We start from the raw sequence: 13,718 nt of genomic DNA on the forward strand, positions 1-13,718 counted from the left end.
GTAGGTTTGTAAGTTTCGGCTAAAAACTTGCTAAACGCATAACACAAAAATAACATATTTGATGTTTAATATGTTTGATGAAGTATTTTGGACTAATGAGATGTTAAAATGGGTGGAGCTACCCAGTTCAATCCTATAACAATCTGAATCATGTGATCAACAAAAATTCTTGCTGCTTGTCAGAAAAGAAAAAATAAATAAACAATAGTTTCTGTGTTAAAGTACAAAATGTAGACATTACCCTGAGCAAATGCTTCCTGAACGTCTCCACCCACTCCAGCTAAAGAGTCCTGGGGCCCGTGGGTGGGGGTGTGGCCTGCGTGCGTGGGGGTGGAGCCTGCAGAGGGAGAGCGAATGGCCATCGGCATGGAACGAGGGGAAGCATGGCTGGGGGAGGAGCCAGCGGCTTGAGCCTGAAGAGAGCGAATAAAAACGTCATATTGTACAAGATACACCTGTTACATGTTTCTGCTAGCGCTAAAAACTACTGACTGATCTCACTGCATGTAAAAGTAAAAAAAAAAAAAAAGAAAATTCTCTCTGCAAAACTAAAGCCAAACTTAATAAACTTAAACCAAAATAAGGGATATTGAGTGAAAAATAGCTGAGAACAACTAATGGAAAATTATTTAGTGAGAACTTACAGCAGACGCTGGAAGTTAAACATCGAGAGGAAAAGAAAAAGATAAATACGTCTACGTGAAAATGAATGAAAAACAATGGAACAGAACTTTCACATAAACAAATGAGACACAATGAGCAATTTCTCTCACATGCACAGTAAATCACACATATATCCTCATATTCATGTCTTAATATATTGGCTAAAATATTACAAACCTCATTTTTAAAGATAGAAATCATATAAGTTATAGTTTTTTTAATAATATTACAAATGAGTGAGCATCAGTGTTATTTTTGTATTATTTATATACTATAATAGTATTAAATATGATTTTTAAATATTTTAATATTTTGCTTTTATTTTATAATTTCAGTTTTTCATTCTTCTGGTTTTTAATATTACTATATAATTTTATATTTACTTCAGTTTCAGTTTTAGTAATGTTAGTACTTTCATTTCAGTTACTTGCCAAAGCAACATTTCTAATTTAGATTTTTTAAGTTTAAATTTTGAAATGAAATTTTAGATTTCATTTCAGCTTCATTTTAATTAACTTAACTTAGTGCAATAGTTTTTAGTTTTAGTAACAATAACAGCACTGCCGATATATCTATATATCTATATATCTATATATCTATATATATATATATATATATATATTAGGACATTTCATGGCAAAACATGACCAAAAACACTCAATGCAATGTCGAGAAATAAACAAAACTCAGTTTATGCTTGACAGTGTTAATATTGTTACTAAAACTAAAAAATCTTTAACTAAAAATATCAAAATTGTTTAATAATTAATTAAAATAAAAAAGAAGCCGAAATAAAATCTAAAAATGTAATTAAAAATTGAAAACATTTGTAACCAACTTAAACTGACTGTAAAAAAAACTTAAATTAGAAATGAAATGAAATAACTACTAAAACTGAAATAAATATAAAATTAAATATAAATATTCACAAACACAATGTCTTCTCTGGTCACAGAGCTCAACTCAGGTGCGATCATGATGCATTGTGGGTAGTTTGTGTTCTTACAGGCGTAACAAAGAAATTGTGTGAGAATTTCAGGTTATATGTTACCTAAAATAGACACACAATCCTTTTCAATTGGACTAAAATAATAACAAACTAGCAATAAATGTTTTGGGATGTAAATATCTTGGTTTATCAATCAGAGATTTTTATAATTAAATTAATTAAAAGATTTTTTAATGTTAATTTAAAATAAGCAATAACTGACATAATATATTTTAAAAAACGTAAAACTTATTTTGTCCATAAATAACTTTATTGTATATTAAAATGACTAAAATAAAAATAAAAAGTAATATAAACTATATAGACAATATATAGACAAACTATATAGAAAAAAAAAACACGACAAAATTACTAAAACTTTAAAATGAAAATGAAAGAATATTAATAAAATAATATTAATAATATTACAATAATATTTATAATACTAGAATATGATAAAAAACATAATAATATAAATATTTAAAAACTAATGAAAATAACAAAAGCGCATTAAAAATGACTAAGGATAAAAGTAATTAAACAACATATCACTCAAATTAAAATGAAAAACTGAAATGATTTTATATATATATATATATATATATAATTAGATAGATAATTATAAATAATTAGATCTAATTTATGATATATCTAATTTTTATATAATAGAATACTTCCTGCTAATAATAAAAATGTTTTAAAAAAAACTGTTTTACTAATTAATCAGTTTTTACTTTAGGTGTCTTCCTTTTTATTTTTAATTTAAAATTTGAAAATTAATAATAAAAGTCCGTTTTAGGCCAGACCACAATTTCCTGTGGATTTTTACAATAGCAACTTCTGAAATGTGAGTACAGTAAGGTCTGTGATTAATATATTATTTGAAAAGACTTTGGTTTTGTTCTAAAAGAAAAATGACATTCAGTCAAGTGTGAATTTTAAAGCTGTTATGTTTTTTAAAGTTTCTAAAGTTATTACATATAAATGATTGTCTGATTTGTGAGGCATGTAAACTCACATTGTGATTTTTTTATGTCAGCAACTTGCATTTTATAAGCAATATGTGCTTAATGTTGTGGATCCTTATTTTACTCATAAATCAAAAACAGCTATTTCCAAAACCTGCTATTTGACTACAAACTAAAACCGCTCCATTTATCTACAGATTTATTTTTACATGCTTTTTAAATGTGCATAGCGAAATTAGAGTCTTTTATGAAACCACGCTGTAATTTCTGACATGCACAGAGAAACACACACACACTTACAGCTTGTCTCTGCTCCTCATCCTGCAGGAACAAAACAGAGACGGAGGAAAAGAACAGAGGAAGTGAAAAACAGATGATGAGTGTAACTATTAACATTGTTAACTCTAATCCGTAAAGAGAAGAAATGAAAAGAGGGTGTGAGAGAGAAGACAGCAGCTCAGATGCTAAATGTTAAAGAGAGTGACGCCCTCCAGTGGCTAAATTACAGTACATTAAAAAGTCTGACTCGTCTTGCTCTGTGTCTGCGTACCTTCAGTAGTTTCATGAGTCCTTCCAGCTGCACCATGAGCTCTCTCCTGCTCTCCTGAAGAGATGACATCCTCTGCTCCAGCTCATCCTTCCTCTGCCTAAAACACAAACACAAGCACACCCTTCAGTTTTATTTTAAAGACATATTCGTACAGTTGAGGTCAAAAGTTTACATACACCTTGCAGAATCTGCAAAATGTTATTTATTTTAGCAAAATAAGAGGGATCATACAAAATGCATGTTATTTTTTATTTGGTACCATCCTGAATAAGATATTTTATATTGACAGTCGTTTGCAGTCCGCAAGAGAAAAAATGTACATATGTTTTATTCTTAATACTGTGTTGTTACCTGAATGAGCCACAGCTGTTTTTTTGTTTAGTGATAGTTGTTCATGAGTCCCTTGTTTGTCCTGAACAGTTCAACTGCCCGCTGTTCTTTAGAAAAATCCTTCAGGTCTCTCAAATTCTGTGGGTTTTTTTCAGCATTTTTGTGTATTTGAACCCTTTCCAACAATGACTGTATGATTTTGAGATCTATATTTGCACATTGAGGACAACTGAGGGACTCATATGCAACTATTACAGAAGGTTCAAACACTCACTGATGCTCCAGAAGGAAAAACCGTGCATTAGCAGCAAAATCTCCATTCTGTTCATAAGTTTTCACCCCCCGGCTCTTAATGCATGGTGTTTCCTTCTGAAGCATGAGTAAGCGTTTGAACCTTCTGTAATAGTTGCATATGAGTCCCTCAGTTGTCCTCAGTGTGAAAAGATGGATCTCAAAATCATACAGTCATCAACAGCAGGCAGTTTAACTACTCATGACAAACAAGGGATTCATAAACAACTATCACTAAACAAAAAACACACTATTGTTTTCTCTTGTGGACTATATGTAAATATATTTTATGTGAAATTTCTTATTCAGGTCAGTACTAAATAAAAAATAACATGCATTTTGTATGATCCCTTCTATTTTGGCAAAAAAAAAAAAATTACATTTTGCAGATTTTGCAAGGTGCATGTAAACTTGGAGACATTTTTTGGTCCTTATGAGAAAAACAGCTCATAATTCAAACTGATGTTCAAAGAAAATTTAAAAACACAAAAAATTTGCTGTGCAGTATAAAAATCATGATGTCTGGGAAAAGTTATAAAATATAAAACCAAACATGCATGTGTGTTTGTGTTCTGGTTCACCGTAATGAACTTTAGAAGTGGATCAAAAAAGTTATCAAAGTTCTCCTAAGACAAGAACTGGTATTGTTTTGGTTTCTGGACAACTTTGATGAAAGGTTTTGATCCACTTCAAATGTTCACTAGCAGAGCTGGGGAAAGTTACTTTTAAAAGTAATGCATTACAATATTGAGTTACTCCCTAAAAAAGAAACTAATTACGTTACTTAGTTACTTTTTATGGAAAGTAATGCGTTGCGTTACGTTACTTTTTAAATCTGGGCAGGGCTTGCTTGTTTGTTTCTAATGTAAAAAGTTCTATTTTTGGCAAATGTAAAAGCCTTTTCACACCAAAAGCCTCAGGCTTAGAGAAAAGTAAATTCGCGTCTGTACAGTAGACCGTAGAAGAAAAAATATCAACTCTTCAGCAATAAAAAAAGAAAAACAAATGTTAGATTATCTTGAGTAATTTTTGCTTGTTAGTATGGATGAATTGGATCATCGAAGGTCGGCAGCAAAGACAAAGGTTAATAAAATGAGGTTAAATACATGAAGGATATCTGTATTATTTCACATATTTAATTATTACAGGTTTGCATTAAATTTCACTGTTTTTATTCATTTTGAGGAACACTGTATCTGTTTTTTTTTTAGTGAGTGAGATGAATTAATGCATGTTCACATTTATTCTAGAACTAAAGTAACATCTTACTCATGATTTCTCTCAACATGGGGACAGGAGAGCTTTTAATCAATAAATGGGGAAAAAGTAACTGGCGTTACTTATTTGAAAAAGTAACTCAATTAAAAAGTAATGCCTTACTATACTAGTTACTTGGGAAAAGTAATAATATTATGTAACTTGCGTTACTTGTAATGCGTTACCCCCAACACTGTTCACTAGTGTATATTGTTTGAGAGGACACACACGTGTATATACTACGTAAACAAGACTTATTTCTTCACTTCCTTTGACCCTTAAACCAAAAGGCTTAAAAACAAACTAAATGGTGTTTTATAGAATTCAAAAGTTGCCTGTCGTTTCCTGTGATGGGTAAGTTTAGATGTAAGGTTGGGGAAAATACAGTTTGTACAAACCGTTACGCCTCCAGAGAGTCCCTGTAAACCACAAAGGCAAGAATATGTGTGTGTGGTACCTGAGCTGTCTGAGTTCTGCCAGCAGGGTCGGGTTTTGTTGGACTCTCTCTGGAGTCGGCTGACATGCCTGTTCATGCTCCGCTCGCAAACGCTGGATCTCCTGCAAAATCTCCCTGAAAACACACACACAGTATCACCATTTACACACTCGCTGAGACTGAAATTCAAAACCACTGGTTGTAAATCTTTGTGAAAACATCTCCATGTGCAGCTGTGAGCGCAAGTACCTGTTCTTGTTCTCCAGCTGCATAATCAGATCTCTCTGCTGTTTGTTGGTGTCGTAGCCGAAGTCTGAAGGTCTCTGTGAATCACAAGAGCAGAAGAATAAAAAATATGACTGTGTGCATTTGCTTATAGTTTGGATACAAAGCAGTAACTGTTAACACTATTAATGTAAACTCATTGCATTCAATAAGTCAGTTTAAGACAATGCTAGAAGGCATCGTGTATGTCTGTAAAGAGCATAGTTTGAAAATAGACAGTAAATGTTTAACTTACTCCTGTGTGTCCAGGATCCGTGGCCAGACGAGAGGCGTAACGAGCGATGAGTTTGTGCTCTTCATCCGTTCGGGTAGGACTGTCTAATGAACTACAAACACACAGAAAATGTTATTACATTTACAAGAGCTTAAATAACCTCCGCTGATACACACTCACACTCACTCACCGTGGGCTGCTCTGGAGTTTGTTCACATACGCTGCGATCAAAGCATGTTCCTCATTCATACGCTGAGCTGCGGCTAGAGTCGGCGTCCTACACACACAAAATTAAATTGCAAATCAGATTCAAACAGTGGGCTGTACGATACGTTTGCAAAACTGTGTATAACACCGTTTAGTGCCTAATTTGTTTTAGGGATGCCTCTACGGCTGGGATTTAATTACATCATTTGTTTCATTTTTACCATTTCATCAAATAAAAATGATATGTATGTAATTAAAATATTATTTTTAGGTTAAATCCACTAGCCCTCCACAAAAGTGTAACTCATTTTTTTTAAACATTTTTATTAAAGTCATCGTTTTCCACTCAAAACATATTACAGCCAAACCACAATCATGTGATCTTGTATTGCAAATACATTTTAGAGAAAAATGGATTGGAGAAAAATACTTACTGTATTTTAACAGGAAAAATATTTTAAAAATTGCTGGAATTAAAGCCTGTTGTTTGGTCAAACTTATTTAAAAAAAATTTGCCTTACTATATCAAACTATACTATATTTTAATATTTATACCATATGTACATCGACTTAAAATACAGTAGTCACCATTAATACGCTACTAAATATATTGTAGTAGCCTACATTTTTCTTTGTACAGCTGAGGGTGTAAACAAATCAAAATATTTAGAAAATCGCCTTTAAAGTTTTAGAGATGAAGTATTACTAATCAAAAATTAAGTTATGTTAGGAAATTTACAAAATATCTTCATGGAACATGATCTTTACTTAATATCCTAATGATCTTTAGCATAAAAGAAAAATCAATCATTTTGTCCCATACAATGTATTTTTGGCTATTGCTACAAATATATTTGTGCTACTGCTTTTGTGGTCCAGGGTCACATATGTGACCCTGGACCACAAAACCAGTCATAAGGTTAAATTTGACAAAACTGAGATATATACATCATATGAAAGCTCAATAAATAAGCTTTCTATTGATATATGGTTTATTAGGATAGGACAATATTTGGTCGAGATACATCTATTTGAAAATCTGGAATCTAAGGGTGCAAAAAAAAATCAAAATACTGAGAAAATCACCTTTAAAGTTGTCCAAATTAAGTTCTTAACAATGCATATTAGTAATCAAAAATTACATTTTGATATGTTTACAGTAGGAATTTTACAAAAAATCTTCATGGAACATGATCTTTACTTAATTTCCTAATGATTTTTGACATAAAAGAAAAATCACTAATTTTGACTTATACAATGTATTTTTGGCTATTGCTACAAATATACCCCAGCGACTAAAGACTGGTTTTGTGGTCCAGGGTCACATATATGCAATGTTTTTCAAGGCATTTTGTTATGTTATAACTTCATTTTCCAAGCAACGTTCCAATAACAGTACCTTGTTTTTTATTTAACAATAAAAAAATTCCAGCATTGTTGAGAAGTGGAATTAAACACTTCTTTTTCCTCATTAATTATTGATTAATGCATCAGAGAATTTGTAAAAGTTTAAAAGTTGCATTATAATTTGCAAGTGCAATTTTTAACAGAAAAATCACAATTAGATTAGTTTGATCACATTTTAGCATTAAGTAGTAGTAATAGTAGTATCTGTTTTATAAAAAATAAAAAATGCAAATACAGATTCAAGAACTTTAAAAAAAAATATTTATGGTAATCGTCACTGGGTATTAGGAGGTGTGGTAAAAAGTTACTTTTTGACCCTCAAATTACTGATATTAAACTTATTAGTTATAATGGCATTAACCAATAGATTAAAAAAGGAAATTAAAAGACTAAAAATTAAATAGTTTGTATTTTACAAGTGATTACATGCATCACAATATGTGTGTATGTGAGAAATTAAGTTCTAGCTGAATGATAAATATAAGAGTGTCATAACAAACAGATTAAATAAGATTTCTCACACATAAAACAGAATAAACTGAATCGTCTGAAAGGTCAAAGGTGAAGAGCAGGTGTGCTCACCTCTTAGTGGGGCTGATGCCTGCAGACGAGGGCAGGACTGGTTCATTCATGTTTCCTATTGGACGGGGAGGACTAGAGAAAAAAAACCCCACAATAATATGGGTTTCTGCATATATATGCAAAACAACACCAGTCTGCATTATATTTGCTGAAAAAAATCCAATACTTGTTTCTTACTAATTTCAGAGTGCTGATTCCAAAAATACTGCACTTACTCACAAAATATACTGCAATTATTTGCTGTTTTGCTTTTGACAACCATATTTAATTTTTTATTTATTTGTCACACTGTAGTGAACTACAAAACAACTAAAAGGTGATAAAAATCGAGAAAAATGCCAAAGAAATATTGACTGTCACAACACCAAAAGTCACTTTCCATTATATGGTCACATACATTTTAATCTAAAATCCTGATCGATGTTAATAAAAGTTGATGGACACTCTGAAAACAGTTTCTAAACACTTTCTCTCTCACACACACACCCATGGATTCCAAATAAATCTTTATACTGTTCAACTGACCCAAATACACGCACACCGGTCAGTCATGCAAAACTAAGAGACTGAAGCAACACAGACAGAACAGAGAGAGACATAGAACAGGATTCCTGAGGAAAAAAACAGACGGATTGAGACAAACAGATGGCAGAATGAAGATGAAATCATAACTGACCTCACGCCTGTAAGCAGATAATAAAAGCAAACTCCTGTGTCTCTCTGCATGTGTCTCTGTCTGTCTCTGTCGAGTGATGGTGTCTGACCCTCATCAGTGCGTCCACAGAGACAATGTGATCACGTGATGTCGGGAACCAATAGAAACATTCCCAACTCTTCCAAAATGGCCACAGACAGAGGATAGTGTGTGTGTGTGTGTGTGTGTGTGTGTGTGTGTGTGTGTGTGTGTGTGTGTGTGTGTGTGTGTGTGTGTGTGTGTGTGTGTGTGTGTGTGTGTGTGTGTGTGTGTGTGTGTGTGTGTGACAGTCTTACACTATATTGGACAGGTTGAGGGGTTTCTCTGGGTATTCTGGGTAGACGGGGTGGGACGGTTCTCTGCTCGGCACACAGCCCAAGGATTTACTAATGGCACGACCCAACTTCTTAGCTGGAGATTTCTGGAACAAACACACAAATATAAGGAACCAAAATCAAAAACCTCCAAAAGACATGAAAAGTTTCTAGATTTTCAATGATTTTCCAGCCAGTGGGGAAGTCTGCACAACAGAAAGCATCATGAAACATTAAAACAGCCATAAAAGTTTGGGGTTAGTAGGATTTGTTAAAGAAATTAATTATTTTATTCAGCAAGGATGCATTAAATTGATCAAAAGTGACAGTAAATGCATTTATAACATTACAAAGGATTTTGATTTCAAATAAAAGCTGTTTATTTTAACTTTCTATTTATCAACAATACTGAAAAAAGAAACATATTGCGTTTTTTTACAAAAATATTATTTAGCACAAATATTTTCAATATTAATAAGCAGCAAATCAGCATACTAAAATGATTTCTGAAGGATCATGTGACATTGAAAACTGCAGTGATGATGCTGAAAATTCAGCTTTGCATCACAGGAATAAATTAGATTTTACAATATATTGAAATAGAAGTCATTTCAAATTATAATAATATTTCACAATTTTACAGTTTTTATTGTATTTTTAATCAAATAAATGTAGCCTTAGTGAGCATAAGAGACTTTTAAAAAATCCTACTGACCCCGAACCTTTAAATGGTAGTGTAGATTTGTAAATTTGCTAGAATTTGTTAGAATTTTATTAATTTTCTTTGACTTAATTATTATTTTTATTAATTCCTATAAAAAATTCCTTGGTATTTCCTGGTTTTCCATGTTCTTAGATGGTGGAAACTGACATGAAAAACAAAGTTATGACTTTGTTTTAGTGCAAAAAGGAGTAACATTATAAATGGACTACAGAAAAATATAAAACTGTAAATAAATAAATAACAACTATAGCTGATCCTCACCCAGGACGAATGCTCCTTCATCTCGTGCAGGTTGTTGTGGTTTCCGCTCGTATGGCCTCGCCAAAAACAGTTCTGACATAGCTGATAGTTAAAACACTGCTGACAGCGATAACGGAAACCTGTCATGCCCTCCGACCGACAGGAAGAACACGCCACCGGATGATGGACTGAAGCAGAGAGAGAGAGATTCAATGTGCTGAAATATATGAATATTAAACTAGAAAAAGAACATTTGTGGAGTAAGGGATCTGTACAAATTCTAGCTTTGTCAAACCAGCTTAAATAATTGTGAGTAATATGAATAATTATTCAGTGTGTTACCGTTCTCCACGGTTGCCAGCCGATGCAGCAGAGGAAGCCAGACGAGACACTGAGGAGGAGAATCTGACATCAGAGTGTCCAGAAACATGTTCAGCATCACCTTCTTCTGTTAAACACACAAACACACACACACACACACACACAGACTCAAAAATACATCCATGACAGAACCGGCCAACATTTACTCATTTCTGCATTTCTGACAAAAATCTGAGTGGTGCTTTTCCTGTGGAAAACTTGTTGCTTGTCTAGGTTGTTGCTAGTGTGTTGCTATGTTATTCTGAGTGTTATGGACACTGCTATGCTTGTTGCTAGGGTGTTTATATGTGATTGTTAAGGTATTCTGAGTGTTTAGGGCACTGCTATGCTGTTTTTAGGGTGTTGCTATAGAGTGTTTAGGACATTTGTTTGCTGTTGCTAGGGTGTTGCTACGGTATTCTAAGAATTTAGGACATTTGTTTGCAGTTCGTAGGGTGTTGCTATGGAATTCTGAGTGTTTAGGACATTTGTTTGCCATTGGTAGGGTGTTGCTATGGAATTGTGAGTGTTTAGTGCATTTGTTTGCCATTGGTAGGGTGTTGCTATGGAATTCTGAGTGTTTAGGGGTGTTGCTATGGAATTCTGAGTGTTTAGGACATTTGTTTGCCATTGCTAGGCTGTTGCTATAGTATTCTAAGAATTTAGGACACTTGTTTTGCAGTTCATAGGGTGTTGCTATGTTATTCTGAGTGTTTAGGACATTTGTTTGCCATTGGTAGGGTGTTGCTATGGAATTCTTAGTGTTTACTGGTGTTGCTATGGAATTCTGAGTGTTTAGGACATTTGTTTGCCGTTGGTAGGGTGGTTGCTGTGGTGTTGCTATGGATTTCTGAGTGTTTAGGGGTGCTGCTATGGAATTCTAAGTGTATAGGGTTGTTGCTATGGAATTTTGAGTTTTTAGGACTTTTTTTGCCATTGGTAGGGTGATTGCTGTGGTGTTGCTATGGATTTCTGAGTGTTTAGGGGTGCTGCTATGGAATTCTAAGTGTATAGGGTTGTTGCTATGGAATTTTGAGTTTTTAGGACTTTTTTGCCATTGGTAGGGTGATTGCTGTGGTGTTGCTATGGATTTCTGAGTGTTTAGGGGTGCTGCTATGGAATTCTAAGTGTATAGGGTTGTTGCTATGGAATTTTGAGTTTTTAGGACTTTTTTGCCATTGGTAGGGTGATTGCTGTGGTGTTGCTATGGATTTCTGAGTGTTTAGGGGTGCTGCTATGGAATTCTAAGTGTATAGGGTTGTTGCTATGGAATTTTGAGTTTTTAGGACTTTTTTTGCCATTGGTAGGGTGATTGCTGTGGTGTTGCTATGGATTTCTGAGTGTATAGAGGTGCTGCTATGGAATTCTGTTTAGGACATTTGTTTGCCGTTGGTAGGGTGTTGCTATGACATTCTGGGTGTTTATGGGTGTTGCTATGGAGTTCTGAGTGTTTATAACTTTTGTTTGCTGTTGGTAGGGTGTTGCTATGGAGTGTTTAGGACAGTACTACGCTGTTGCCAATGATGTCAATGAGCAATTGTGTTAACCAACCATGCTCTCTATATAGACCAAAATAATTGTGATAATGATTTTTTCATAATTGAGAATCCCACACCAGGTTAGAACTGTATGTTTGACCGTTCATCGGGCTGCATGATTTTAAGTAGTATTACTTCATTATTACTTCTGTAGCACAAATGATCAGTCACACAGTCTAACACTTAATGTTCAGTGTTTGTTCAGATCACTAACCCTATCTATAAGCAATAATTATCAGATTCAGCAAATACCACTAACAAGACAGAGAAGAAACGTGTGAAATATTTACTTGTTGAGGAAAGCAGGATCTGGCAAAGTGATCCATGTAGCCGAACGATGGCCCCTCAAACACGGCAGTGGGCAGCTTCAGCGCCTCCCGCAGGCAGTGGTCAAACTTGGACATCACCATCGCACCATGAGTATCTGATATCTGAGAGAAAATATCTAACACACACAAACACACTCATTACAAGGGCCACAAAACATATTCATGATGAAATATATATATATATATATATTTTTTTTTTTTTCTTGCCATTAACTCTTTTCAAAAAGTCAAAAAACACTTTTTTTATAAATATATTTATAATATATAAGGGATATTTTTTTTTTTTAGAAATTAGGAGTTTCCATCACTTGTTAGCTATCATTTTTGTTGTTTTCATGTCTATTACTGTGAAGCTGCTTTAAAACAAATTGTATTTTATATATCACTAAACAAATAAAGGTGACTTTACATGATTTGTCCACTAGTGGGAGTCGATGCTAAAATCGTTGCATGAACTTACAGCGAAGTTTATCAACCAGTTTCCCTCCAGAGAGCACTGAGAGCAACATTTTCACGGAAAACACCGTCAGCCTTCCCTGAGCATCACTGCAAAACACACACAGTTACACCATTAAATAAAACTATGCTAATTTGCCGCTTAAGAAACATTTATTATTATCAGTGTTAAAAACACTTGTGCTGCTTCATATTTATGTGGAAACTGCCATGCATTTTTTTCAGAACAATGAATAGAAAGTTCAAAAGAACAGCATTTATTTGAATTATAAATCTTTCGTATCATTCTAAATGTCTTTAATGTCACTTTCTGATGAATTTGACCAAACCTTTGCAAACAACACTCATACACTCACCTGTCGTGTGCCGCCACCATGAAGTTGAGCAGCAGGCTGCTGTTGTGCTGGACGTTGATCTGGTGTGTGGTGGGCAGCCGTTTGTTTAGCTGCTGGTAGATGCAGGTGATGATGGTCTCCAGCCGAGCCACGCTGATCTCGGTACAGATGTCCAGCGTGTTCAGACCATTGTCACGGAACGCCTCAATCATGTTCCACACATCCACCAAATGCACTGAGAGAGAAAATACATGAAATATAGGGAATTATTTTAGAGAAAATATTACTTCTTCAGCTCTAAATATGATAAAAAACAAACATATAACATGAAGAACTTACTTCTAAACTTGAAATTGTGACCCAAAGTCATTTCTAATGTACATTACCACTCAAAAAGTTTAGGGACTGTAAGAGCATTATTGATTATGACAGAAGTGTGTTATGCTCACCAAGGCTGCATTGATTTGATCAAAATACAGTAAAAAGGCTAATATTGTGAAATATTATTACAATTTAAAATAACTGTTTTCTATTTGAATGTATTGTAAAA

General features: G+C 33.7%; 1 protein-coding gene across 1 annotated transcript; it reads right to left on the reverse strand.

The window, feature by feature from the left end:
• Positions 1–241: 241 nt before the first annotated feature.
• On the reverse strand, positions 242–13,397 carry dtnba (dystrobrevin, beta a; the record flags this gene model as incomplete). Its single annotated transcript, XM_073832995.1, has 14 exons — positions 13,190–13,397; positions 12,838–12,923; positions 12,339–12,493; positions 10,493–10,598; positions 10,172–10,338; positions 9,169–9,293; positions 8,179–8,250; positions 6,173–6,259; positions 6,004–6,094; positions 5,733–5,806; positions 5,505–5,618; positions 3,170–3,266; positions 2,920–2,940; positions 242–413 (listed from the first exon to the last, which is right to left on the reverse strand). Coding segments are annotated over exons 1-14 (1,558 nt in total), but the record flags the coding sequence as incomplete, so codon positions are not given.
• Between the last annotated feature and the right edge of the window lie 321 nt (positions 13,398–13,718).

Source organism: Garra rufa, unplaced genomic scaffold (assembly GCF_049309525.1).
Source record: "Garra rufa unplaced genomic scaffold, GarRuf1.0 hap1_unplaced_511, whole genome shotgun sequence".
In the NCBI taxonomy this organism is placed as follows: domain Eukaryota; kingdom Metazoa; phylum Chordata; class Actinopteri; order Cypriniformes; family Cyprinidae; genus Garra; species Garra rufa.